This window comes from Hemibagrus wyckioides, linkage group LG22, assembly GCF_019097595.1.
Source record: "Hemibagrus wyckioides isolate EC202008001 linkage group LG22, SWU_Hwy_1.0, whole genome shotgun sequence".
Classification (NCBI taxonomy): Eukaryota; Metazoa; Chordata; class Actinopteri; order Siluriformes; family Bagridae; genus Hemibagrus; species Hemibagrus wyckioides.
This window is the reverse complement of record NC_080731.1, coordinates 12,586,532-12,602,367: the sequence shown is the minus strand read 5'-3', so window position 1 is coordinate 12,602,367 and position 15,836 is coordinate 12,586,532. Positions and strand designations below refer to the sequence as shown.

Below are 15,836 nucleotides of genomic sequence, written 5' to 3'. Positions count from 1 at the left end.
AATGGACATGTCATTTGGTGATAAAGTTCAGAAGTTCCTGGGTTGCTGACCTGAAGGCTGGGAGTTCAAATCTATGAGCAACATCATTAACCCTTAAATGCTTAGCTTAACTGGTAGTAATCATGGACAAAACATCATGATTATGTAAGTAAATAAATAAAGATAATTAACAATAAGTAAATGTATTATTCTGTACCATGTGAGATGCAAAAGTGAAAGTTTGCTGGATATGAAATCTCATAACTAAGGAAAAAAATAAAAACCTTCCTCAAGCAATATTAACAAGAACATTTCTTGAAATGATCACTTTGTTTCTAAAAAACAGTACATTGTTTAAAACAATGATAAAGATGATTTCTTGGAAGGTAAAATCTCAAATCTGCCAAATGAATGAAACCATGGAATTAATGGAGTAGAAATTCTATCTTTGATTTGATTCAATCAATACACAAAGCCAGAATGTTATTACTATAATTTAATTACATACCATGTGTATAAAAATAACAGCAAAAAACATGATCCATCGAATCACCATAAATATGCCCGTTCCAGCAGTCACAAGTAGTTATTTGAAAGGCTGACCAATGTGTTTATTAGTGGATGTCTGCAGCAGCACTAGATGCAGCATGGCTCAAACGCAGGTGAAAGTCTCCAAACCACATCACCTAAAACACCAGCTTTTTCTTCAGGGTGCCTAAAGAAAAAATAACACAAAAATCTAAAATCAGTCATTGTCCAAGCAACCAGCTGGATAAAGGTGGTTTTCACACTTGGCATGTTTGCTGTGCTGTGGTCCGAATCCGAGTGTAATTGGTATGAATGTGAGGTTTCAAACCCTGACACATTTGCGTTCAATCTCTCATCATGAATGCAGACGGATAACACCACCATATCGATTATTAAAGTTCCTCACATTTTCAGTGTCCCACAAGTTCCCCTGCCACTTATGCTACACCTCAGTTGTGGAACCTAATGAGATCAGTGGCTAAAGTGTAACGCACTATAGTGCCAAAAGTTTTGGGACACCCCTGGAAATCATTGGGCTTGGCCCCTTAGTTCCAGTGAAAGGAACTCTTAATGCTTCATCATACATCAAGACATTTTGGACAATTTCATGCTCCCAACTTTTTGGGAACAGTTTGAGGATGACCCCTTCCTGTTCCAACATGACTGTACACCAATGCACAATAAGAACTTAAAGTAGGAAGACTTTCCACAAGGTTTAGGAGTATGTTTATGGGAATTTTTTGACCATTCTACTAGAAGTGCATTTGTGAGGTCAGGCACCGATGTTGGACGAGAAGGCCTGGCTCACAGTCTCCACTCCAATTCATCCCAAAGGTGTTCTGGGTTGAGGTCAGGACTCTCTGCAGGGCAGTCAAATTCCTCCACACCAAGCTCATCCATGTCTTCATGGACCTTTCTTTGTGCACTGGTGTTCAGTCATGTTGGAACAGGAAGGGGTCATCCCCAAAGTGTACTGTTCCCTGGAACTAAGGGAACGAGCCCAAATCCTGAATTCATTTGGGTGTCCCAAAATATTTGGCAATATAGTGTATGTGCAGGTTACTTTACTTCTAAGTGCAGACACGGGTAGAAGCTGCATTCACATTCACGAGAATTGCTGCACAGTTTCAGTGAACCCGAACGCACACTATTTGCATTTCCCCAATCCAGAGTCATGTACAGAAGTGCTTTGAAGTCTCCATTACTGAATACATCACCACTGGTTCACTAGGTCACAAACTTGGGGTCAGCCTACAACTCTGTTGGAAGGAATTGTGACTCAGGTGCTCAGAGATCTAGGGGAAGTTGAAACCTTTTAAGTTTGTTCTCACCTTGTTCGATACCGTCCCGTTTTCTTTTAATGCCGATGGCGAGATTTTCTTTTTCCTTTAGAGCTTCTGCTGAACAGTTTGGTCGGGGAAGCTGAGGGCCTGGGGTTGGCGCTGGCTTCTGGCTGAAATACTGCATCTTTAATGCCTACAATATACATAAATGAAAACAAAAAAAAATTGTGAATGCTATGTAAATATTTATGCACACAATCAGAATACAATCATGCACCAAAGTAATGCAGAGATACATGCTTTACTCTCAATTCACTAATCACCTTATGAGCCGCATTTATAAAGATTACACACACACACAGACACAGAAAAAAGGGTCACTGTTCATGAGACTTATTAGACTAGTTTAGAGGTGAAGTTGCTGAAGTAGCAGGATGTAAATGCAAATCCCACTGCATAATGATACAGGATAAACAGATCTCCATTTTCATTTTGGAGATTAGTCTTCATTCTTCCAGGGAAGGAGAGAGTGCTGTGGTGTGAACTCATCCCTGTTAGTAACACTTTCACTCGCTGTGACTAGTAAATGACCTTCATTCTTCTTTTAGTCATTAAACTTTTTCTTTTTCTTCTCTCTCTCACCATCCAGAGACGCATCACACAGTGAACATTTCACATTGCTTATAAAATATGCACAGTGAGCGCTTCACTCAGTATTGTAAACGGTTCACAGCAGTAATGTGTTAGATTAATAAGCTCATTCATGATTTCTAAAGGTGAATCCATGCACAGAAGTGTGTATTCACTCTTTTACAAATTAGGGTCCATGTTACCAACACATCTTATCAAGGATTTCTAAGAAGTGGGACTAAAAGCTGACCATTTCCACACAAAACTTTCCTTAAAGAACTTCTCCTGTTAACATAGTGTCACCTATTTCATGTCCAGTTCTCATCGCCTGCATTTTCCCAACTGGTATTTCCCGTTTTCTTATTTCCATACAGCATATTAAGTGTTTATTTTCATGAGAGAGTGGGATTTGGTGATGTACTGGGATTGGCTGGAATCTCTCCATGTGAAAAAATGAGCTTTTCCCAAATCTGGCCTCATTAAAGAGAGTGTGTGGGTCAGTGATGGAGAGATTTTCAAGGTTGTATAGTCTGCACTCATATCAATGAGGTCACTAGACATCATTTAGATGCTGGAATGAATCATAGTCGATGAAAGCAGCTGTGTGTTGGTTACCCCTGATGCTGTGAGGCGGGTGCAGGGGTTATAGGTAAACAAGCCCTTCAGGAGCTCCAGGAGGTCATCGCTCGCTGCACTGAAAATGTGCTCCAAAGGCGTGCCAGGAAACGGCTTAAATGAGACGTAATCTGGGAGACTGGTCATGCCCTTAAAACAAACCAACACAAGCAGTTAGTCTATGATTTCTCTGTGTTACTGAATAACATTTTGTAAACAAAAGTATTACAGAAAAAAAGTTTGTGGATCACCTGACCAACACACACACATATCCTGATCGAACTTCAGTCCATGCTTACTTTTCAGAAGGCTTCCATTACAGTATATTATGTAGTGTAGCTAAGAGGATTTGTGTTTATTCAGCCACAATTTATCCAAAAGGTTCTTCCTCTCCAACTTTAGCAAATCATAGAGGTCGTTTTGTACACAAATGCATTGTCATGTTGGAGCAGCTCGTGGTTCCAGTGAAGAAAAACTGCAATGCTACAACATCCTGTACAACTGTGCGTCCAGCTGTGTAGCATCAGTTTGAGAAATAGAACCACATATGGGTGTTATGGTCATGTGTCCACAAACATTTGGTCATAAAGTGGAAAGATACAGTAAGGTTTGAAAGCATTTACAGGCCATGTTTCTTCTGTTGGAGTCCCAAGTGCTTCAAATATCTTTGTCAGCTGATCTAGGTCAGAATCTCCAGCCAGAAAGGGGACCTTACAACATGAAAGATCATTTTAATACACAGAATAAAACACCTGTTAGGCATGTTCAGCTGTATACGTACACAGAAGTGCAAATTATATAACGTCATGATTAGCATCATTAAATGCTGATGAGGCATAACATTATGAGCACTGACATTTACGTGCGTTAGTATATTAGGATATATTAGGCAGCAAGTGAACATTTTGTCCTCAAAGTTGATGTGTTCGAAGCAGGAAACATGGGCAAGTGTAAGGATTTGAGTGAGTTTGATGAGGACCAAATTGTGATGGCTAGTTGACCGGATCAGAGCATCTCCAAAACTGCAGCTCTTGTGGGGTGTTCCCGGTCTGCAGTGGTCAGTATCTATCAAATGCGGTCCAAGGAAGGAACACTGGTGAACCGGTGACAGGGTCATGGACGGCCAAGGCTCACTGATGCACATGAGGAGTGAAAGCTGGCTCGTGTGATCCGATCCAACAGACGAGCTATTGTTGAAGTTAATGCCGGTTCTGATAGAAAGGTGTCAGAATACACAGTGCATGACAGGTCACAGTGGTTTTGGCAGCAAAAGGGGGTGGTCATAATGTTATGCCTGATCAGAGATATGATACATTTATTTAGTTTTTTTTATGGCAACCTCGTGTAAATATATCCTAATAATTCCTATTGTGTTTTTTGTTTTTTACCACCACTGTTTAGAGCTGAACAATTGGTAGATTTCCTGTTTTTCAGCCATGAGGCAGAATCAATGAGAATGTGCAAACTAAGATTTTCTTTGTACAGCCAAAGTCCTTGAACATGAATTATGCAAAACAATATGTTCTAGGCAATACATTTAAGAGTAATTAAAAAATCGACTGATTTAAAAGCTCTGCCCATTTCATTTCAATTACAATACTCGGTAACCTCAGGCTATAATCCTACAATGAAGTTCAGACTGAAAGGAAGCAATATAATTTGCTTTTATTAATGCATTTCACTAATTACTAATGAAATCCCATCAGGACTCAATTAACACAATTATTCATATAAAATGAGTCAATATTAGAAGTTGGTCCAGATGTAATTATATAACCATTATAGAAAATACAGACTATGATGTGAGAATCCCTCATGCTAATACTCGATGTGTTGTAATTTGGTTTCCATGACAACAACAGCTGCACAGTTTAGTCATAATGATGCTATCTTTTATGCCTACTGTAAATTACATTTAAAAGCTGAAATTTATTATACGTTGGTCATGTGAGCACAGAGCTGAAACTTTTATTAAATCTGTGAACCTCTGTAGGTTTAATACATGTCTGTTTCGCATAAGAGCGTTCATCAATAATATTTATGATGAGCCACACAGACAAAGCACTTAACATCCATAAAAATCTTGTGACTTACTCGGAGTAAGAGCTCTGCAAGGATGCAGCCCACTGCCCACATGTCCACACCCACCCCATACATCCTGGCCCCGAAGAGCAGCTCTGGGGAACGGTACCATCTGTGGGAGTAAAAATGGGTTTTTGTGAAAAATAAATAAGAAACATTTGTGTTAATTTGTAAACCTGACTTGGTCAGATGAATACCTGGTCACTACTTGATGTGTATAAACTCTGTTAGGACTCCCAAACGCTTTTGCCAATCCAAAATCAGCAAGTTTCAGAACCCCAAATTCATCGAGGAGTAAATTATTTGGCTTCAAATCCTGGAAGAACAGACAGGAATAGTTACAAAAGGGTTTCACTGTAAAGTGAATGGTATACCTGAGAGATCATGAAAGAAGCATGACACATACAAAACATGATACAGTAATCCCATGATACACAGACATTACCCCCAAATGCTTTTCTTTATTGTTTAAGCCATAAATGACCCTCTAAACACACAAAGAAAACATTTGGAAGCATATAGCGAGATGAATTTGGGGTAAATTCGTAGAAATATCACATTTATTGTGAGTGAAGGCTGGCCCGTGTGATCCGATCCAACAGATGAGCTACTTCAGCAATTTGAGCAACAGAAGTTAATGCTGGTTCTGATAGAAAGGGGTCAGAATACACAGTGCATGACGGGTCAGGGTTGTTTTGGCAGCAAAGGGGGGACCAATACAATATTAGGCAGGTGGTCATAATTTTATGCCTGATTGGTGTATAAAATAATGTAATTTTTAATAAAATTTTGTGCTGACCCTGTGTAGGATCCAGTGATGGTGCAGGTACTCCAGACCCTGCAGCGTCATCAGGATGTAGGCTTTAATGTTGGCTGGCGTCAGGACAAGACTGGTGTCTTTTATGATAACCTGAAACAGAAAAGCATTTGATAATATTCGGCATGTGTAACATTTAAAGCAAAGAGAAAAAGCACTCGTTCATAAACGGGTTCCATTAGAGAACATTTTAGATGTTTCTATTATGAAAGTATAAAACAGTAAAGGAAAGTTTTTGAAGTCACTCAGTAACTACCATGATTTATGAATAGTATCCATTCATTATAATTACTTTTTTTTTAGAAACATTCTGAATACAGCAAAATGTGCATTTAATAATTAAAAATCATCAAGTACATTTCCTGTAATAAAAATCCACAAACACAATCTATAACCAAACCATAACCTTCATAAAAGCACAGAGCTCCAAGTGGACAGAAGTTAGCCGTCCCTTTGGCAGAAATAATAAACCCTCCCTGAACAAATCATGGACATATTAATATTGTCCTCACACTATTTTTGTCTGTTATATTTTGCAATCACATCACATGCCTGCTTTTAGAGTTTGTCCTCTAGCTTTCGTAATAAGGACTTGGCTGAAGTGATAAAAGGTGGCTACATTGATTTTTAAAGTGCTATTAGCAAACTCTGCTTGCCATTGCTGCTAAAATTCAATTAGGACTCGGGCTGAAGTCTGAGACGGCCACTTTCTGATAAGATTACAGCAGACCCAGAGATCTTTAGGATGGCATGCAAAAGGAAATTAGCTGGATTGTTTACCTCCAAGTCAGTCTCCATGTAGTCAAACACGAGGCTAATGTTGGATTTGTGTCCAAAGGCATCAAGGAGCTGCAAAAATGTCAAAAGATTGAGGCTTTATAACGTGACATATATACAGTATAACAATACATCTGCAAAAACGCAGGAGCTTTGATATGATTTATACATGATATTTACACCATAGTCTTGTTCAGTTCATGACACTGGCTGGTCAGCAGGTTGATTTACTGTATAAGAATAAGTCTGACTGAAACACTACTGGTTTATGGTTTAAAGAGAGGCTGTGGAGGGAATAACTCTATTGCTGTATAATGTAAGTGCTCTCGCAGAACTTTATTAAACATTATTATATGACATTATTAAACTGTAATTACGGGCATCCCGGTGTTCTAAGACGTGATAAAGACTTTTAGGACATGCTTGTGTTGGAAAATAATCAGCTGAGGAGTGGGAAAGGTAAGATTATTGTGTGCGGTACCACTAAAAACCCATGAAGTTGGCTTTGGTCTGCGATTGACAGGAACAGTTATACTCTATTTGCTTTGCATTCAGGTCTCCATCAGTGAACAGCCGATAACTTCAACAAGACAGACTTCATGTTAAAACCAGAATGATCACACAACTGGCACATTCTGACCACATAGTCCACAGTTTTAGAAGGGAAATGATTTATAATAATCATATATTCCAGTGTCACCAGATGAGAATGACTTCCTCTCAAGGTTTCTTCTTCATATCATCTCGAGAATAAGTTTAGAAATTTATATTCTGAATATATAGATTGCTATAAAGCTACCTCGTGATGATATCCATTGTTAAAAGTGCCGTAGAAATAAGATTGATTTGAATGAACACTGTTTCTAGTCAGTCTGCATCACAGCAACAGTTGTACAGGATCTCTGTCCTGTAACAGCGAGCCCTGGTGTTTTATTCCTCTATAGTTTGGCTAAAGTCACTGAACAAATTCTACATGCACTTACTCCAATAATATTTGGATGACTCAACTCCTGCAGCAGCTTGATTTCTCTCAGGGCTGTTCTGTTGATTCCTGAAAGGACACAATCGAGATAAAATTATAGGAGGGGTAAACAACGAGATATTTTCAATTAGAGAAAAACTACGAGATGTTAATTTAAGCAAATAATTTAGTTCTCGGTACAAACCATCTTTTGCCTCTGTTCTGTGTCCGACTTTAATCTGTTTAGGAGTAAAAATAAAAAAAAATAAAGTTAAAGAACGACGCAACATTTTCAATAGTACTTTCACAACACCCACAGATTACTTACTAGAGTAATTACTAATTCTAGGTACTTGGTACTTTTATCATAAGTGATTGAGTTGGGTGGAAAAGTTTGCAGACCCATAATCCAACAAAACATGAAATGTAAACAAGTTTCTTCATTATCTTCTTCTTTCAGCTTTTCCCTTCAGGGGTGGCCACAGTGAATCATCTCTCTCCACCTATCCCTATCTTCTGCATCCTCAACACTTACACCCACTAGCTTCATATCCTCATTTATTACATCCATACACCTCCTCTTTGGCCTTCCTCTTTTCCTCCTGCCTGGCAGCTCCATGTCCAACATTCTCCTACCAATATAGTCACTCTCCCTCCTCTGCACATCTTAATCTGGCCTCTCTAACTTTGTCCCCCAAACGTCCAACATGAGCTGTCCCTCTGATGTACTCATTCCTAATCCTGTCCAACCTCGTCACACCCAAAGAAAACCTCAATATCTTCAGCTCTTCTACCTCCAGCTGACTCCTGTCTCTAAACCATACAGCATGGCCGGTCTCAACACTGTCTTGTACACCTTCCCCTTGATTCCCTGATATTTTTATATCACAGAACTCCCGACACCTTTCTCCACCCATTCCAGTTATATTTCTTCCATACTTTGGACTTCCTTAAAACTATCGGAAATCCCATACGATCATTTCCTGACTCTGACCTGCATTAACAGGACACTGGAGTCACGGTCTTCCTCTTTCTCCCTCTCATCTTGCTGAGGATGTGGATTCAAAATAAAAAAAAATTAAAAAAAAAAAAACTCATTCTTTGTTTCTGGCTAATTTTCTTCTTATTAAACCAGCTCCATCAGAAGAGTGCATCTTGACAGTGACAGTAATTATGGGCTTTATTATTCTCTCGTTCTTGATGTTTGTCATTAGAACAGACACATGGCTTATTGTTTGTATCAGCATGCAGCAGTGTGGGTACTGCAGATACTCAATAACCACGTGATCAGGGCAGGATGTTCCAGGGTATTTCAGGAAACTATAGAGTTGATGGATGTGATCAGTGCCAAAATCGTTTCGGACCAGAGCATCTTTGACAAGCACTAATAGTGAGGCGTGATGTGCACATCTCAGACTAAAAGAATCCTGCTGACCGTTCATCAGCCTTCCTCTAATGCAGGTGTTGAAGGAGCGAAGGTAGACTTCTCTACCTTCACAGCCACCACATCCCACAATACCCATAACAGTGCACCAAAACGTTAACCCTTTACTCACTAACACGAGTGTACCTCAATGTTTTCGAAAAACAAGATATGTACAATATCTTCAATAATAATGTTTACCAGATACTGTAGCACTGAATCATCATGTGGGGGACAATAATATTGTTATATCGCACATATCGTTAAAGGAATCGTTAAAAAAAAAAAAGTGAATCATCAGAGTCAGACGACTTCTCCATGACTTGCTGCACTGAGCCGTGCCTCACTTTTGAACATTTGTGAAGGAACAAAAAGCTCATTGTTTACCTCCAGATTTTACAGATTAAATGGTGTGGTGAGTTTGAGAGATTCTCATCCCCAACAGAGGATACTAGGATTGTTAAATACAGTATTAGAGACGATTCTGTTTTCAAAGGAATACTTTAAATGAAAGCACATGAAACAGAAGTCTGAATCAGCAGAGCATTCATTGACTCTGAATAAATCGTCTGATTCATTTGTGTTGAACTGTCACGTGTCTGCGTGCAAAATACTACTGCAGCATTCAATGACCGCGCAGCGCCTGGTTAAAACGGAAAACTAACAGGGTCATGGACCTGTGAGAAGTCTTCAGATCAAGTCAAAACAACAAAATCTAAACAGGGGCCACACAGAAATATGATTAGTCCTTAGTCTTAGTTTTATTGCCTGCAGAGGTCCAGAGGGTGAGGAAGTCCCTCAATATCTTTTATGTTTAGAAAAGTTTGACAAGCATGAAACCCTCTAAACTTAAACAGCACCTCGCAACAAAACATTCTGCGTATGCCAACAACGAGTGATCGGATCTCCTTCTAAAATAAGAAGCGTATCTTCGTCAGCAAAAACTGATCAAAGGGACATCCAACATCCCAGAAAAAAAATGCCTCATTTCTAGCTGCATATCGGATCACAAATAATCACTAATAAATTTCCCTTTGCTTACTCTTAAGCTTGAAGTAGTTTTTAAACAATTTTTCAGTTCTTGAAATTTGTATTGCATGTCTAAACAGAACTCAGTACTCAGTTGTTCCTCCCATAATCTTAACATAACCATTATGCTTCTGTTTTGATGTTTGAATGGTTATCATTTCTTTGTGTTTCTTATAAGCCTTTTGGTATTGCAATCAATTGTAAATTTCATTCAAATGACAAAAAGGAAAATAAAAACTGCTCTCTACTAAAACAGGATGCGTTTTTTCCCCATACTTCCATCTAAATATATCATGGTGGGTCTTGAGATTGATTGTTACTTGTCTAAGTGGGTCCTGGAATGAAAACGTTTGGCAACCCCTGCATTAGAGTATGGCTGCCTGGAGCACTAACAGGACATGATCTGAACTCAGAGCAGCCTTTAAGGAACAAATAAGTACATTGTGTAACCCTGGTTCTACTAGTAAGTGAAAGATAGATAAGTGACCTTGAGGTCTAGACTGTGCTGGTAGTCTTGCAAAAACTGTTTTGCATGGAGTCTTACCCTGACCGCTCACAGCAAACTGGCTGAAAGATTTAAGCCTCGCTGAACTACTCATGTTTACAGTGAGACATAATGAAAATAAAGACATCCTGCAAATCCATTAAAGTCACTGCAAAACTTCTTACCTTTTTAATTGCAACAATGGTATTTTTTAGTTTGTCTCTCGCCTTGTAAACTGTGGCAAACTGCAAAAGACACAGAAGACCAGACACTCTTATTATCTTTAAAGTATTAGAAATGGATTTGATCTAACCGCTGAAACAGTGGTACAAAATGTACAAATAAATAAAACGTATACATTAAACTACCATCAGAATGCTCCAAGATCTAAATAAAATACTCAACACTAACACATACAGTTCTTTGGCCATAACTGAACAATTATGTACAGGTTTGTTTCGGCTCACTGTCTTTAATTTTTTCCAATATTTCGTAATGAGTGCCAATAACATACAGCAAGTGATTTACACAAACAGTGACATAGCATGAGGTTGTGTGTTTGATCGAAACTCAAATGGTTTCCATGAGTTGCTCTGGATAAGAGGGACAGCTAAATGCTAAAATGAAAATAAAAAAAATCTACTTAATCTTAACAGTACATTCCTGATTTGAACCCGAGTCTTCTTACGTACAAATTTACACACAGAATCACGAGCAGCAACCAGATGTTTTTGTGAATCTACCTGGACTTTCTTAGGCAAAAACTTGAATTATTTGCAAACAAATCTGTTCATATCCACCTTGAAAAATGAGGTCCAAGAGATTTTATTAAGCAGGATATTAGAAAATAATAACAGCTATATTTACTACAATATACAATTTAAATCACCTGCTTGAGTGTTCCAAGATGGTTGACTAATATCATATTTTCAGAATCGATTACAATACATTGAAAATATCAAACCGCAACATCCCTATTCATTCCCAACATTCCCATGAGCTGGAAAACTGCTCTGTTTTTAAACAAATGGCCTCATTTTCCACTGTAGGACTTAATGAACGACCAAAACCAGCTGAGCTAACCCTAACCCCATGAGTGATGATTCCCAGGAGCTGGTCTCTCTAACTGTCTCCCAAACCTGCCATGGTGTTTACTATGTAGCTACATCGCTAAGCTAACTGTCTCTGTTTAACCGAATGTCATTGCTACATCCACACGAGGCTTGCTTTGGAAAGCGAATTAAGCACATACTGCTCCTAACGATGTGATTTACCTGACCCTCTCCGAGAAAGTCCAGTTTTTCATATCGTTTAGCTCTGGACTTGACGTCCAAAGCCATGTTTTTGGTTTCTAACAGTCCTTTGTTGAACGCGGACCTGCTGCTGAGTTAAAGATCTCCATATAGTTCCGGGTGAAACAAGAGTCCTTAGGAACGGTTTGTGAGACAACACAGAGGCACGCTATTAATGATTTTAAAGCTACATCAAAAAGGATTAAGAATTATTAAAAAATGTATTTTTAAAAAATTATAATTGTAGACATCGTTTAAGTCGCAGATGTAATCCTGTATATATAATTTCCGAAATTAGAGTTACAAATGTCTAATATAAATTCCTAATGTGACTTCCTGTTATAAACTACAGTTCTTAGGAGTTTAGTCACCCCGAATAATAACTATAAAAAACTATAAGCTTTGGAAAACATATGTATAAAAGATCGGTAGTTATTGCGTAATAATGCATTTGATCATATTTTCTAATTATGTAATATTTAAACATACACCATATTGCCAAAAGTTTTGGGACACCCCTCCAAATCATTGAACTCAGGTGTTGTTTTTCAGGGCTTGGGGCTCAGCCCCTTAGTTCCAGTGAAAGGAACTCTTAATGCTTCATCATACCAAGATATTTTGGACAATTTCAGGCTCCCAACTTTGTGGGAACAGTTTGGGGATGACCCCTTCCTGTTCCAACATGACTGTACACCAGTGCACAAAGCAAGGTCCATAAAGACATGGATGAGAGAGTTTGGTGTGGAGGAACTTGACTGACCTGCACAGAGTCCTGACCTCAACCTGATAGGTGTATTTTGACACCTTTCTATCAGAACCAGCATTAACTTCTTCAGCAATTTGAGCAACAGTAGCTCATCTATTGGATCAAACCACATGGGCCTTCGCTCCCCAGGTGCATCAATGAGCCTTGGCCGCCCATGACCCTGTCACCGGTTCACCACTGTTCCTTCCTTGGACCACTTTTGATAGATACTGACCACTGCAGACCGGGAACACCCCACAAGAGATGCAGTTTTGGAGATGTTCTGATCCAGTTGTCTAGCCATCACAATTTGGCCCTTGTCAAACTCGCTCAAATCCTTACACTTGTCCATTTTTCCTGCTTCTAACACATCAACTTTGAGGAGAAAATGTGTGCTTGCTGCCTAATATATCCCACCCACTAACAGGTGCCATGATGAGGATATAATCAGTGTTATTCACTTCACCTGTCAGTGCTCATAATGTTATGCCTGATCGGTGTAAAGTCCAAGTCTCAAGCAATTTCCAATTATACATATCGTCTAATGAAACAATTAATTTACAATCAATTCATGAGCCAAGTTTTTTTTTCCTTTAAATTATATATCATGTTCATTAAACATTCTGAAATAAAATCAGTTGCAAAACAAATGAGCCAGTTTTCTTTTCCTCTAAAGAACCAGTAGAGGGAGAGCAGGGTTTGATTGATTCTCACAGCAACGCTGTCCTATTACACTAACGCTTAAAATGTAGTTAATTCCGTAAGTGAAGTGGTGATCTAACTCCTTACCTTCATCCTAGTCTACACCTTCACATCACTAAGAAGTAGGAACATAGAGTGTATTGTGAAGGTTATGTTTAATTCCTGGTATTAAAATGATCAGTATAAGGGTTTCTTTATTGGGGCCTAGGTTGTTCTATTTGTAGTTAACAACTGTCTGGGTATGATTTAGTTGTTCTGTGAACCCAAGTGCAACAGCACTACCAGTGGTCACAGGAGAAACACATAACATGGTGTGAAGGTGAGGTTGTGAGTTAACTGTAACAAGCCCAGAGCTGTAGATTCATGCAGCCAGTCAGGGATAGTCATGCCCAGTGATTACACAGAATGACATGCCCTCTACACTGCATCTTTATTTCTATTGCTTCATATTGTAGCCCATTGCAGTGATTCAATTCAAAAAACTTTACTTATCCCCAGGGGGCAATTTAAGGCATGCAGAGTAGTTAAAAAAAGATCAGTGTGAATACAAAATAAAATAAAATACCATGAATAAAACACAATTGTTGCAATGATGATAAATGGAATAAGTCCGTTAGTGAAAGAAGCTTTGAGCAAACATCTGTGTAAAATATCTGTAAAAGTACAAACATCTGTATCAAATATCTGTAAATTAATATAGACCGTTTGAACTGTGCTGCTAAATAGCCGAAACAAAAGAAGAAGAAAGTAGAAGAAGGTGAAATAGATGGATGCGTATGTTAATAAATGAAACTTAAAGTGAGAGTATTGGTGTGCAGTATGGAAACATTGGTATGTAGCAGCAACGTTAAAATCACTGTCGCAGCAGAGTGCAGATCTCTGAATGAATGTTTCCACAGATTGTAACTATGAGAGTCTGTATGAAGTGTGGTGCGTCCAGTATACAGCTGAAGTCCAGTATACAGCTGAGGTCCAGTATACAGCTGAAGTCCAGTATACAAATTTGCATACTGTATACCTGAATCTGTAGCTTATAAAATGATGCACAACTAATACAAAAGCTGCACTGATTTGCAATTTTAGCATTAGATACATGATACAAAGACACAAGACACAAAGATGTACCATAATGCCATTCCTTGAGTTAAATGAATGAATATTAATTTGTGATCCAAATGCTATTACTGGCAATCAGTGAAGGAAAATTTTCTTTCTTTCTTTCTTTCTTTCTTTCTTTCTTTCTTTCTTTCTTTCTTTCTTTCTTTCTTTCTTTCTTTCTTTCTTTCCTTTTTTACAGTGGTATTTAGTAGACTTTAGTAGAGTTTATATTCATTAAGTGGGCCATAAAGACTGAAGCTGTAGTGGTCTTGCTTTATTTAATGCTTGTCAAAATGAATAGCCTTTATGTTCATTACATTTCAGAGAAATTAGTTGACTGAACGCTGAACTTTGCCGTTGGCTTGAATGAAGCCATTTTTTATTTTTTAACTTTATATTTTAGCCTTCTCTTAGCCAAATCCGCTAGTGGAAATAAAACTATTACAAAATTCACTTTGTGCATGGTTCAGCGGTCTCTTATGACTGATGAGCTGTGTTTCTGGTTCATCTTCTGTGAAATTTGATGAATCTTTTACAAGATTTGGCTGCAGCTTTCTCTTTGGCTTGTGCGTATTAAAGGTTTTGATCACATTTGCACTTGAAAGCAAAGACGTGACTAGTGATCGTGATGTCCCACATCTCATTTATAACTGGTTGTAGAATTTAGAGGTATAAAGCAAAACCTTTCAACGAAATGTGTTAGATTTGAATGTTATACGCTTCGACCTGTAAAGGTTTGTAAAAACCTTTTACACTCTGAAAAAAGCTACCCAACTGTGTTTTTCCTTGTCAGTGGCACCATCAAGGGGGACATCTTTTGCGGTTTAGAACGTATCTTTTACTTGAAAATGTGAATATAGTGCATGTTTAAAACTAACTGGAGGTACAGAATGGGACATAAAATACAATATTCCAAATTCTGCACTGTTTGTATTTCTTTATTTGTATTTCCCTTAAAGTAAGAACATTTGTTATACTGATCATGTTAACTACTATGTGAAAAAAGTCAGATATTCCTCATGTCTCATCTCTTCTATTGCAGCGTGTGTTCAAATGATGGATTTGCTCTAAAATGGATTATAAGTGTTTACTTGACGAGTCCATGCCGGCATCAAATGCACAGTGTCATTAAAGCACAAAGGGGATGCGCTAAATACTAAGAAATTCATGCCAAGTTGCTGCTGATAATAATATGACTTGTGATATACAGTTCTGGAAAAAAAAAGACTCCACTGCCCAGTCTCCAGATTTGAACCCTATTGAAAACCTCTGGAATGTCATCAAGAGGAAGATGGATGGTCACAAACCACCAAGCAAAGCTGAGCTGTTTGCTTTTTTGCAAAAAGAGTGGTATAAATTTCCCCAACAGCAATGTGAAAAACTGGTGGAGA

General features: G+C 38.3%; 1 protein-coding gene across 1 annotated transcript; it reads right to left on the bottom strand.

Annotated features, from left to right (window-relative positions):
• Positions 1–460: 460 nt before the first annotated feature.
• On the bottom strand, positions 461–12,021 carry cdk7 (cyclin-dependent kinase 7). The gene is made up of 12 exons (XM_058375739.1): positions 11,883–12,021; positions 10,794–10,853; positions 7,878–7,911; positions 7,695–7,762; positions 6,715–6,783; positions 5,917–6,027; positions 5,315–5,433; positions 5,130–5,229; positions 3,659–3,745; positions 3,036–3,185; positions 1,839–1,983; positions 461–694 (listed from the first exon to the last, which is right to left on the bottom strand). Exons 1-12 carry the CDS (start codon positions 11,946–11,948, stop codon positions 666–668), a joined length of 1,038 nt encoding a protein of 345 aa, XP_058231722.1. The 5' UTR covers positions 11,949–12,021; the 3' UTR covers positions 461–665.
• Between the last annotated feature and the right edge of the window lie 3,815 nt (positions 12,022–15,836).